This window comes from Vigna unguiculata, chromosome 3 (genome assembly GCF_004118075.2).
Source record: "Vigna unguiculata cultivar IT97K-499-35 chromosome 3, ASM411807v1, whole genome shotgun sequence".
In the NCBI taxonomy this organism is placed as follows: Eukaryota; Viridiplantae; Streptophyta; class Magnoliopsida; order Fabales; family Fabaceae; genus Vigna; species Vigna unguiculata.
The window spans coordinates 5,962,226-5,976,793 of NC_040281.1; the positions used below are offsets into that span (position 1 = coordinate 5,962,226).

Here is a 14,568-nt window from a genome sequence, read left to right on the forward strand (position 1 = left end):
TTCAGATTTATTTTGAATAGATCAAATCGGATTGCATTTTTCCAATACCTTTTATGCTAGACTAAATTCAGTTTCCATAGTTTTTTTTTTTCTTTTTAAATTAGTTTTATATTTAGTTTTGAATTGACTTGATTTTGATTTGAATTTGAGTAGACCTAATCTATGTATGTCAAATTGATGTTGATTTGATCTAGTTAGACTTTTCTGACCTAATTAAGTCTAATTTGAGTTGGACTTGATTCAATTGGTCTTGATATTGACTTATTAGGTTCGACGAAACCTAATATATCTTATCTCTATCTAACTTAGGTTGATTTGAGTTTAGTTCTATTATGCCTGATGTAGCTTGTTTTTTATTGAGTGTGTTTGGATATGCGTTGAAAAAATTGATTTTGTTGAATCGATCTCATGGACGCGAAAACTAATATTATTTGTTTCTATGTGGGCGTGAATCTTTTAGTTTTAAATTGATTTTAAAACCAACAAACATACATTTTATGTTGATAAATCAATTATATGTCAAAAGGACGTGCAACCAAACACACATTAAGTTTCACTGGTTCATCATTGACTTAGCCTGAATTTAGTTATTCCTAACCCACAAGTCTCAACCAACTTGGTCTGACCTAGGCTTGATTTGATTCAAGTTTAGAGTGTAACCCAACTAATTTGACATGGTTCTGACACAATCTAACTCGAGTAAGGCCTGAAATGACTTGGAATTAAGATCCAACTTAACTTAGATTTGGCTTAGGATAACATGGGTATATCCTAACTTGACTTCAACATGGTTTAATTTAACTCGACGCAACTTGAGTCACTTCGGCCAACACAACTCAATATTTTTCATTAAGCCAACCAAACTCAATCTTACGTGAATTGAATCCATCTAAAACCCATTTTTATCTTACATGGACCTTACCAATGTTTTATAGCTAATTAATTCATAATCTTGAATTTTCAAAATCTACCAAATTATCCAATAAATTCTATCTAAATTTAATTAAGTAAATTGAATTTAAAATCCAAAAATATAAATTTAAATTGTTTCTGCCTATCCTAATAGAAATAATTACATACATTTAAAATGAATTACACTAAATATTCTGAGTTTTGATCAAAATATACTAATATCTAAGTCTTTTTAGAATGTTATATTAATCTCTAAATCTCTAATTTGATTTAAAGATTTTATAGTTGTAACCACTTTTTATAGTATTATACGTAAAATCCTTCAAAGAAGGTTACTATAGTGAAAGAAAACAACTCATGCTTAAAATTGTACATGATGTAAAAATAATAGTTGTTTTTGGAAATATTTATGAGTGTTTAGAGATTATCCATTCAAACACAACTTATCTATTTATATGAGTTTCTAAAATTATTTAAACAAATGATTTTGAAATAAAATTTTAGCCTAAAATATAAGGTCACGAGCTTCTGTAAAACGTAAATAAAATATTTTCTTACTGGTTGAATTTTATTCAGGATATGAATCCTCCTCCTCGGTTATTTAAGGGGCATTCTATTTTTTACATGTCTTTCCACTGTTTCCCCCTAAATCTACTTTTTTTACATATTTCATAAAAGTATCATTACCAAAAATTGGTTTATGGAATGTTATTCCGGAACAATGAAAAAAAGTAGTGAAAATTTTAAAGTGTATTCTGAAAGTTTTAGAATATTGACATTTTTTTTTTAAGAAACAATAAAATTTATTGGACATGATTATGGTGATGGAGAAAGACAGCACAGAGAAAAATACATAGAAAAAGAAATGGATAGGTAAAGTCAGGCCATGATGCGACACAGGCCAAGAGGAAAATAATGGGTATTTATGAAGGGAAGAGGGAAGCGGAACAAAAAGATATTTTAAATTCTCATAGAAACATATTCTTTTAGCCCATACAGACATATTCTTATCATAGAAACATAATATCAAAATGCTACAATTTAACTTCAATTTTATTAATATAACTAAATTTAAAAAATTAGAAATAAAAATAAATTGTGTTTCTAAATATAATTTTCTTAAAATTTTATAAAGAACTTATAAAATTATAGAAAAATGGATTAAAATATTATTATCTCGTTGGTTAATAACGTAGGTTAGCGTGATGAGGATGAGAGCAATGGCTACATGGCCCCTAACCCACTTTTAAACTTTTGATGACATTCCACATTCAGTGGGCGCCCACACTTACCAAATAAAACGCTGAAAACAATGAAAACAAGGTGCCCCACCCACAAAAAGTGTATTGTGAAAACAGACAAACCAAACCCACCACCCTCAACCAAGCAACAACAACTTCACAACTTGGTTTCACCTCCATTCTTATCCAAATTCCCCTTTATAAATGGGATGTGAAGACGCAAAACAAAAAACACACTACAAAACAAAACCTTTTTCATCTCAGCAACACACATACTACTAGGATGTCTGACATTGCTATTCTGGTGGCGGAGGAGTACGAGAGGAGGGTGAAGATTTTGAAAAAAAGTGGCGGCGCTGGTGGTGCTGCTGGAGAAATCGACCTGCTTTCTTCCGTTTCGGTGATGGTATCGGCAATCAAGGAAAAGAAGCAGCTTCTCCAGAGGGTTTTGGAGCCCAAGACCCAACTTGCTATGGCTGCTTCCGACAGCTTCTTCTCTGCTTAAATTCATCTTCATCTTCATCTCATTCTTGCACTTCCCATCTTTTTCTTTCTTCTCCACTCTTGTACATGCTTCAAGTTTAGACAAGTTGTTTAATTTTGTTCCTTCATACTTTGTTTTTCCTATGCAATTCTGGTAAAAACTATGATGTCGATCGTATGCTAAAATATCTCTGTTAGTGACGTAAAAAGATATTCTTTTCCTGAATAATGGACCGACCAAAGTTTTAACCTTTTTCTTTTTGTTGTTATCGATTTGTCCTACTCTTATCCACAAATTCTTTATAACGATGATGGATGCAGTTTCCACCGCGTAATGGATAAGAATCACGATAAACTATAGATTCCTTCTGAAATTAATACCGACAGTGATGAACTTGTAATCGCTCCCTATTCCTTTTATTATCATCGATTAATCAATTATCTGCATTTGACGTCATTAATTGCAGATGAAGCTGCGTAAATCTGTTAAATCGTTAGTCCAGAATCGATTTGTGAAACTGAAATGGCAGGATGGAGGGGGATTGAAAACTTCACGGTTAATCGATTCACGATATTTTTTGGATTGCATAATCTAAAAAGGGGAGATGGATGTTAAGAAGTTACAAAAACATTATTCTGGAAACTTGGATAATCTGAAAAGCATATAATATAATCGTAAAATTTGTTCTACAAAATGTTATATAAGAAAACTTCTTTGCGGAATAGGTAAGTCAAAAGTCACCATAATAGTAGAATGACCATTTTACAAATTTTGGGGGTGTAGTAGTAACTATGGTGTGCAGAAAGAGAAAGATTTATAAATCAAATTTGCTCCCCAATCTTGGGCCCAACTTCGGTGTCTCTTTCTTCTGGTTACTCATAATTTGTATATAAACTTTTTGAACTGCACGTCCATAATTAATAATTGCTCTTCCATAATAACATGAAAATACCAGTGTATCACATGACGATTGTCACCGCCACGGTTTTCATATATTTTGTGTTGTGAAAAGTTATTTTCGAAAAACATTTCATATTTCATGCAGAAGTATTTCCAAAAAAAAAAATCATTTTGGAAGATATTATATACATTCTGAAAAGTTTATTTGAAAAATCTCGTTTCAAAATGTATTTCCTGTGTTCCAAAAATTCTATTTGAAAATTTCGTTGTGCAAATCATGTCTCAGAAAATATATTTCTGAAAATTTTCAAAATATATAATCTGGAAATCACTTTTAAGGAAGATAAAATTATCATTTTAAAAAGATGCGAGGAGGTGCTTGAAGAAATTGTAAGGGTGCACGAAGTAAAAGACAACTTTTCTTCTTTTCTTTTTAGTAAATGTAGTTGATGCAATATGATTCTTTAGTGATTTATGTATTTATTTATTTAGAGTTTCTCGTTCGTTAACCTATTTTTATAAGCAAAAATAAATGAGAATCTTCTTTGTATTATATACTTTTGCTCTCTTAACTTAATCAGAAAACCCAATTTTCATCTCATTTGTGTATTTTTCTTATTTATTCTATCATTCAGAAACTAAGATATGGAAAAGAACACAGATAAACCCACCTCGTCATATTCTAATCATAAATGTTAATTCAATTGCTTCCACTATTTTTCCTATTCCTTTCTTTTATTGCTGTGAAGGAGATGGATAAACATTTGAAGAAAAAAAAAGGAAGAAATCTAACATGCTCAAAATTTTGAACTTTATTTTATTTTATTTTTTTGTCTTTTATCTTAATCTTTCTCCTTGTGAAAGTTATGGCTATGAATTGTTATTTTAATTTTTGAAACATTAAAGTAATTATGATACTTAACGCGTCACTTAAGGATTTTTAGTCTTTTTAATCAATTAGTGTTCATTTTATATGTGATAATTTTGGAGAAGAAATTGATTCTATGGTATAATTTTGAAGGCTATCAATGTCTTTAACAAAACTAGTAATAAGTTGCAGGTAGCTTAAAATATTAAGTCAGTTTGTTATAATGTTTGGTAAAGTTTTTTGAGTGAAAGTTTTTTTTTTTTATCAGCTAAAAGTTATTAAGTTAACTTATTATATTATAAATGCTTGATAAAATTACTTATTTAAGTAACTAAAAAACATAAAATGGTTGAAATAGATATGTAAATTATAATTTTTGTTTGTAATTTGTTATTTATAAACCAATCGTTTTATTTACACATTTTACTTCAATTATTATATATAAACATATTATATTATGTATTTTACTATTCATATTAAAACTATATTAAAATTATTTTCAGTTAAATTTAGAAGAAAGTAAAATATCATACCGTTAAGTAGATAATATACTTTCATCAGGTCAATTAATATAACGATTAGAAAGGCATTATAAAAACTATCATCTACCAATATTTTGATGTTTAATGTCCAAATAATAAAATAAATATTATAATATTTAAACTAAATGATATAATATAAAAATTATTATTATTTATCATTATATCTTATGTAAAAGTAAGAATTAAAAATTATATTTTGTAAAACATAATCATTCTTTTACAAGTGAAAGAAGAAGAAAAATATAATATAAATATACATTTTAAAAATATTAGAATAAAAAATTAATGAATAATTTAAGACAAAAATAAATATAAATAAATTAAAAGTAATGCTTAAATAACTCTAAAAATTACAAACTAGCAAAAAATAACTCATTTACCAATATTACAAAGTTTCGAACTATAAAAAAAATAAAAATAAAAACGAAGTAACTAAAAGTTTTCCCAAAAATTCCTAAAATATTATTATTTATTCGATATATAGTTTATTGTTAACAATACTTGGATTATAGCGCAAATTAATGAGCACTTGTCATAATAACTGGTTGCCTAACAGTTATGAATTTTGAACTATGATCAAGAGATAGAGGGAATCAAATTTGAGCTTTATGTTACAAAAATACCCCTCAAATCCCATCTTTTAAAATTTGTCCACCCCGTTAACTTCTTTTAGATTAACCCAAATATTTAAAACGAGTTCCAAATTTTGCCGATTTATTGTTATGTCTCATAATTTTAATTCAATTTGAATTTATTCAATGTTAAGCTAAGTTTACGTATTTGAATATTTAATTCGGTTATACATTTTTCACTTAAGTTTTTATTATTTATTTTTAAAAAATGTTAAAATTTTGTGATTAATATAAGATGATATTGTGATCAGTTTAAAATGATAAATGATTTTTATCACTTTAATTAAAAACGTGTTTGATGATAAGTAATCGTAACCATTGCTTAAATTAATGGTACTAACAATGACCATTTCTTAGTTGTTCTAGGTGATGATGTGAAAGTTAAAAGAAAATATCACAACCCTATTATCAACATACTTTCAATAAGATTAGTAAAAAATATTTGCTATTTTTATATTAGTTACAATATCATTTTATATTAATCATTATTTTTGTATGAATTTGAGTTGTCTTGCAAGACCTGATATATCTCTACTTCATTGTTTGAGATGTTTTAACGTAATTCCTCAATGAACTAAAAGAGTTTGATACCTGTAAACAGTCTGACATTAGTTAATGTGATATAGGTAGTTATGTTTGAACTAAAGTCAGTCAACTCGACAAAAGACATCTACGATAATGAACTCTTAGAGTTATGACGGTGGATTGTTATTTTCTTTATATATATATATATATATATACATATATATATATATATATATATATATACCTTATTAGTTGGACCCTTACCTGGTTCGACTCACTGTTTCTTTATTAGGAATGTAATTCTAGTTTAGGAAGGTCCAAATTCTATAATAAATGGCGTATCGTAATGTCAGATGAACACATTTCTAATTTGTCCAGCTAGTATGATGTCTATAATTTTGACCCGATCTTGCGAAACTATTTTGGTCATGATTAAGATGACCTCGATTTTATATAGTACAATCACAAAAATATTATATTTTTTAGCATGTAGAGACAACTAAAGAAAATAAAAATAATGGAACACGATAAAAGTCATGTTACAACCATTAACAAAAAAATTAAAGATAGCAACTTAATTATAAAATATAAAAAAATAACACTAAAAGAACAATTAAAAATACTTAAGAAACTTACAACTTAATTAAGTCTTGTTTTAATACAAAATTACTTCTAAGAGTTATTATTAACAATCGCTTCATTCATCAAAGGAACTATGAAATATCTTCTTAATTTGACTTAACTACAATGTTGGTCCTCTATTTTGGGTTTTTAGTCATTTGATCATAGTATTTGGTTTTTATTCAATTAAGTCTGGTTATATGTTAAATTAATTAGATGTGGTTCATTATGTTAAATTAGCGTTAACGCCCTTTAAAAGGTGATCATATGTCACTCGAATAAAAATGCTTAATTAGTAATTTTGTCCTCATATTTTTTTTTTACTCAATTGAGTTCTTACATTTTTTACATAGAGACAATGTGATCCATTTTTTTGTCAGCGTCATTCTCTATGTACCTTACAAATCTAAAATTCATAATTGGGTTCATGTATCCATCTTCGACAATGTAGTAGACAAAAAACGAAGATCTTGGATATGTGATTTTGGATCTAAAGTAGTCGATCTTGGATCTGGAAGAGGTAATTAGTGAGATTGTATTGCCGAAAAAGAAGAGGTTAGAGAAGGAGAAGAGGGTTTGCACTTATACATGGGATCTCGTAAGAATATTAACATTGATTTCACAAAAATGACCACATTAGGTCTATTTAAACAATATAAGGACTCAATTGAGTTCGCAAAGGAATATATAAACCAAATTAATAATTAAACCTCTTATTAAATTGACACGTAATCATCTTTCAAATAACATGAACAACAATTTAACATAAGAGATCATATTGAATCGATTTAACATATAATGAAACTTGATTGAATCAAAAATAAATATCAGAACCAAAACGAATCAAAGTCCAAAATATAAAAACCAAAATGGTAATTAAATATTTTAGTTTTGTACCTAATCAGTTCAATTAAATTGATCCGACAAAATAATTATGACCGAATCCAATTTTTTTTAAGTAAAAAAAAAAAAAAACTTAAGAAGTGTTACCAACATATTTTTAGTTTATTTTGGAAAGGGGGACGATGGTAAGGAGAAGGGTATGGTGCATTGAATGACTTGCCGCAAAACCTGTTAACAATAGTTGCTTATTTATAATATTGTACTATCCAATTTCATAACCTATCTATTATCTTTAATAAACAAGAGCATTATGATGTTTTCTTAGATTTTTGTCATTATAAAAATTAATGATAACTTAAAATATAATAAAAACCGTATGTTACTATTAATAATATATAGCATATTCTTTTCGATCTTTTGGTATAATTATTCTATAAAGTACATACTGATTTTAAGAAACAACAACCAATTTATTATCACTAATTGCGTTTTAATTTTTTTTTTTAATTTATATAAAAGGTGTTTGGTTTACATATAAATGTTTGATTCAATAATATCACACACATAGAATGACAAATATTGATGAATAATTTTGGAGGACTCAAAATAATACACTCAAAATTTATATATTTAATTATTGACAATAATATAACAAAAATAAACAATTAGATCAGGAATGCCTGAAACTCTCGTAGAAAACATGAATAAGTACCTAAATTTATCATATTAGCGTTGACACCACCTGGCACAATCCCAATATTGTTGGGCACAGTAAATTAAATGGAGAAGGGATAGCTTATGCCAGAGCACCGCTCAACATCATTAGATTACCGCCTGACACCACCTTAAACATCGACATTTGCCAGGACCATCGCTTGTTGTTGTTTATCCACCACCCTGACGCTAACAGCCACTGCCTGATGTCGCCAACCCCCTTCTTCATGTCTCGACTAGCGATAAGCTCCTCCGCCCATCAAGAAAGGTGGCACCCAACATGGTTATTTTCCTCAGATTTATTATTGAGTTGTCCAATCAAACTTCCTTAAATTCGAGTTTGTTTTCCTCCACCATAATTGTTTTATATTCACTTATTTTATAAACTTAAATGGAAATTAGATATAAAACTAGCACAAAGTAACTAAACATAACAAAATGCAAAAATAAAATAAACTTAAGAGAATTGATTTTATTCACGAAATTAGACAATCATAAAAGGTATAATTAACGTTCTCAGAACAATGAAAAGTTTTTGTTTTCTTTATAATGAAACAAAATATGTAAGAAATGAGAGCAGAAAAATAAGTTTATGTTTAACATCTTTTTTCTGTAAAACAATATGTGAAGGAGTAAAAAATGAAAAGAAAGCGATAAATAAATCAAGAGACAAATAAAAAATATAAAAAAAAATCTTAATAAATTTTTTATTCTTTTTTATATTTAATTTATATTTTATTACTCAATTTACTTTCCATAAATTCTCATTATACATATACAAAACTCTAAAAGTTTGAAAAGAAGACAACAAGTTCAAGAAGATCTCCTCTTGTATATAGATATTAAAAATTAAGATATATGTAATAAAAGAAGTTCGATTACCAAATGAGAAGATGGTTATAATCATATTAATTATCCTCAAATATAGACGTAGATGTCATAATTAAATCATGATGCTGTCATATTTTCTGAAGAGTTATTACAACTATCTATTATAGATTTTAGTATAATAATAAATGTTTGATTAACAATTTTATTGACTTGCTTCAAGATATCATTTTAAATAACCATACTTAATAATTTAAAGAGAGATCTAAATCAACATCTTTGTACTTTTTAAACTGTTTGTCAAATCCTTATAATTGCATCAAATTGTTGGTATTAATAGTGAGAGTTTTATAATGTACAAATAAATAAGAATAATATATAAAAATAAATTCACAAATTTACTCTTTATCTTCAACCCATAACAACTATAGTGTTTTTACCCATTTAGTAATTTTCAAATAAAAATTACATGAAAGTGGTAAAACTTTCCCATTTCAAAAGTAGTTTACTATTCCCAATGAAAATGAATTTCAAGTTATTCAGTCCAAGAAAACAATTATATTTTTGTTTGTAATTTGGTAACGTTGTTTTCTTATATGTTATTTTCTGTCTCTGTAAGGTTGTATAAAAATGACAAAATTATTTTCTGTAGCAAAATTAGCACTAGCGGTCCATGCAATTTGAACGCATGACAAGTGTCCAATTTGAAGTTATGAGTTTATAATTATATATACTTGCCCTTTGCCCTACTCCATTCAATTTCATCACCTACCTCTCCTTCGCATCAGAAAATTAGATCTCCATAATAAAATTAAGTATTCAAATCCTACACAATTTTAACATAATTAAACAAGCCCACGAAGTTGTTATACAGTTATTAATATTGTTGATAAACATAAATTATAATAATAATAATAATAATAATAATAATAATTAAATATATTTTTTAATATAAACTTTTTCGTCAAATTAAAATTTGTTTTTATCCAAAATCTCAATATATTTTGATGAACAAATTTTAAAAGTATATAAATATAATTCTTTAATCCATTTAGGTTAGATTTTTTTATGTATCAAATTCGTTCTATATTATAATTTAAGTTGTTTATATTATCTAACACTTTCTCACCCTAATATCACATATTTAATACATCAATAAAATTTAACGTAATTGAGTTAAAAAAAATTATATTTATTCATTTTTAAAGTTTAACACAAAAATACATCAAAATTTTAATAAAAAATAAATTTAATTTTATATTAAAATTTAAGAATTAAAATCATTTTAACATAGTAATAATTTATATTATTTCGATACATTAAAAGGTTAAGACAAAAAAATAATTCAGAGAACTTAAAACGAAACCCTTTATTTATTCAAACACGACCAAAAGTGCCAGAGTCTATAAACTAGTGTACCTACATATCACGCGAGCATTTATAATCTTATAACAAAGTACTCATTCTTATTTTCTATTAATCTCTACATTTTCTTTTTTAGAAACGCCTCACTTACAAGTAAAAACAACATCAATAATAATAATAATAATAAACATAATACAATATAAAAGTAATACACTGAAATATAAATAGAGACAGAGAGAAAATAACAAGTACGTCTGTTCCTGCCAACAGAGAATGAAAGTGTTTTCATATGACAAATAAACTAGTTTTTAATTTATGATTTCTTCTTTCATAACTCGTTCATTAGTTTATGATATCTTGTGAAAGAAAGTTAAGTTACTTCAAATGATTGTTTGACGAACTCAGTCATTTGAGCTTATTCTAACACATATCAGAATATAAACACATATTTAATGAAAAAGCAGAAAGAGAAAAATGATGTAAAGTGGAAGAAAGAGGTAGCTGGTTGATGGAAGGTTTAAATCTGCAGTTGTAGAATTGCACATGGAGCATGCCCATGCTACAATCAGTGACCATTTGAAATTGAAAAGGCTGCACTCTACACCACTCTTGTGGTCCATTGAACCTATCTTTGAACATAGACCTAGTGTGGCCATAGCCACATTTTCTATGCAGCTCAAAGCAAGCACAGGGAAAGGGAAAAGGACTGTGTAGTGAGTGGTCCTGGATTCAAAATTAGGACATAATAATAAGCTATTATGCATTAAAAGCAACACTGCTAAGTCAGGTCAAAAATATAAACACTACCATTCTAATTCTGCATCTACTTTTGTCTCAGATGGGGAAGCTATACACATATACATATACAAACGTAAATTCTGTAATTTGTAGGACCTTCAAATGTTGTAAAATTGTACTGCATAAACCTTGAAATAATTAACTTGTCCACGGTTAAAAGATAGAATGAGTGGTGACAGCTAATTCCTGTGCTCTTGCATGTGACTACCACTGCCTTGTGGGGACTCATCCCATAAAGATAAAGCTAGCTCTGTCTCACTTCTGAGAATTCTCTTCTACATCATGCATCAACAAATCATTTAACCTTTTCACCTACCATTTATTATTGCACCATTTCAATGTCTATCTACTCCTACAGTTCAACAATTTACCTCTTTGAGAAACATGTAAGGTTTTTTACTCCATCAACATCTTTCACATACATCACTGGAACAAACACAGTCTCCATTTTGTATTTATTTTCACTTTATTACTATTACACTATACTATGAACTAAACTTGTTAGCAGAGTTCAACAAGTTTTCTCACACAAGTTCTGTTACAAGATTTTCCTATAATGTGAAGTGTCTAATCACTAATCACTACAACAGCAACAAGAACAACAACCATCGACCCTTTCGCTGAGAACTTTTGAAGTGCAGACTCTGTTTTGAATTCAGACACTATCATCTGTTGAGAAAGAAAAAAGTGAAGGCTTTTCAAATACATCTCCTTTTTGGTGTATGTCCGATGTGGACTCTGCAGCATCCAACTAAAACCGTTTCCAAAATGCACCAAACCGAAATTCAAAGAGTTAAGCTACGCAGAATAGCAGTGAAAGTAGCTAGAGTCTATCTTTTACTATATATATATATAGATATATAACCTTGGATATCGGAAAGAGGAAAAGGTACAAAACTCTAAGGATGCATGAATGAATATTGTTGTGAAGGAATGAATAATCCGGAAAAGGGGATCAGAGATACGTGTGCAAAGTGCTACCACCCCTTAATGCAGATAACAAAAAGATGAGTTGGTGATCATTGCCATCGTACTCTTCTTCTTCTTGTACCTGATTTTGAAGGAGGTTGTAGTTGGCGACAACATGATCTGGCAAAACCTTGTGTCTGCAGAGTGGGCAAGTAGCACAGTATTGCTGCAACCACTGGTCCAAGCAATCCTTGTGAAAAGTGTGTCTGCAGTTGAGGTTCCTCACCTTCTCCCCTTCCTGGAACTCAGAGAGACACACTCTGCAGTCTATGTGCTCTGCTTTGAGTCTGGTGGTGCAACGAATTGCGGGGTTCTTCTCTTCGATGAAACTGAGGTATTGGGTGGTCGATATTGCAGGTGTGTTTGACTTAAGGTAGCGAATGATAAGGATAAGTTGTATTAGCATGTATGTTACAAGGACTATGGTCTTGGCATAAAGCTCATACAAGAACTCACACACAGACCTTGTCATGGCTTCTTCTACTTCTTCCTAAGTTCCACCACACAAATTTTCTGTCTCTCTGGGAAATAAAACAGCAATCAATGCACCCACCCGCGCAATAATTTCACTTATCCATTATAACATGCCTTCCATTTTTTTTTTTCCTACATACCCAAACTATAACTTTTTTATCCAAACACGCTTTTAAACTAAATTGAATATTATCGTGCAGGGTAAAACTCTTTTAGTGAAAGATTTAGTGTAGTTAATGCTGGCAACTACTTCTCCACATCACTACTCGTATTAGAATAAACTCGTGTCTACTCATCCCAAACTTAGATAATCAATATTACAAGAAATTAAACCGTCTTTGGTAGAGTTATTAGTGAAGTAGAACATCTAATCTCTTCATTTCCGTATCTCTGTGGACAAGAATATGAAATAAGCTCCGGAGGCCCACGTAGGAATAATGCTTCAATATACAGGTGTTTGTGGCCCAAACCAGGGTCCAACTTTTTCAGCAATTATATCGGGTCTATATCGGATCTATATCGGGTTTATATCGGATCTATATCGGGTTTGTTGTACTGTAACAAGGTCGTATACAAAGGAATTTAGTAACTAGATCAATAGTCTATAATACTTTTCACATGCTAGACAAAGATGTGGAACATTTAGTTATTCATAACATCAAAATCTTTATCATTAATGCGATCTTATAATAAAAGTTGCTAAACATAAATTTTTATTAGAGTTTAGACTTGTTGCTAAGATATTATAACTTGTTATAAAATGTGCTAATACTAGAGAATATATTAGAAGTACATTGTTTAGTGCTTTTACTTTGAATTGAATCATGAAACTCAATTCCAGTGAAGTCTTTATCATATATTGTTGCACTTTGATAAAAAAGAAAAAAAAGAGTTTTATTATTGTTTTTGTGAAATTTGTTGTCTAATTGAGTTATGAATTGCAAGAATTATCTAGTGTTGCACAAGTTTCTTGGAAAAGTGTTGTCAAGAATTATTTATATAATTATAGTGAAAAAATTACATGTATGATAATGAGTTAGAAAATAAAATAATTATATAAAAAATATAAAAGTAGTATTTTACATGATAAAAATAAACAACAAATGAAAATATTAAGAAAATAATCAAATGTGTTTTAGAAACAATTTGAGAGACTATTGAATGAAATCACACAAAGGAAAACAAATGTATAATTAAAGGTATGATAAGATGAAAAACACCTTAGAGATCAAAGAAAACTTGTCAAATATCAACCAAGTCAATGTTAAGAGAACGAAATTATTTTAGTGAAAATAAATAGTTCTTCAAATAATGAAACAAAAATTAATAGTAATAAAATAAAGAAGATAATATAACATAGTAAATGAAAGGTTGGTGCTATTGAACCTTTAAATTTAGAGTATTAAACATTCTAATGCGAAAAGAAAATATAATAAATAAAAGTATTTAAAAAAGTAGAAATATTCAAATGTGAGATATTAAAAATATTTAATTGACATACATCATTTGAACAAAATTACATAAATACTATGATAAGAAGAAAAATATCTTGGAGATACAAATAAGTTTCAAGACAAGTCAAACAATTAAAAGCAATAAAAATAGAGAGTATGTAATGTTTTAATAATTTAAATGGAGATGAGTATTATGGCGGGTACAGAAACAAGGAGGAGAGGAATATATACTTTTTCATCTCATCTTAATACCCAATTGAAAAAATTGGATATTCCTCATATTCATATCCAGTCAACGGAGATAAGTTTAGACAATACCTACAACAACAAATTTATTTATCATCCCTAGTTTGAACATTAAAATTTGACTATTTAAAAATAATTTATATATACTATAA

At 28.4% G+C, this 14,568-nt stretch overlaps 1 protein-coding gene across 1 annotated transcript; it reads right to left on the minus strand.

Moving 5' to 3' along the window:
• Positions 1-11,700: 11,700 nt before the first annotated feature.
• LOC114177219 (E3 ubiquitin-protein ligase RHA2B-like) lies at positions 11,701-12,852 on the minus strand. Its single transcript, XM_028062486.1, has one exon. It carries the CDS (start codon positions 12,712-12,714, stop codon positions 12,229-12,231), a length of 486 nt encoding a protein of 161 aa, XP_027918287.1. The 5' UTR covers positions 12,715-12,852; the 3' UTR covers positions 11,701-12,228.
• Between the last annotated feature and the right edge of the window lie 1,716 nt (positions 12,853-14,568).

What these genes read in the sequence shown, in the direction of transcription:
- LOC114177219 (XM_028062486.1), bottom strand. Translation starts at nt 12,714, where the DNA reads ATGACAAGGTCTGTGTGTGAGTTCTTGTATGAGCTTTATGCCAAGACC.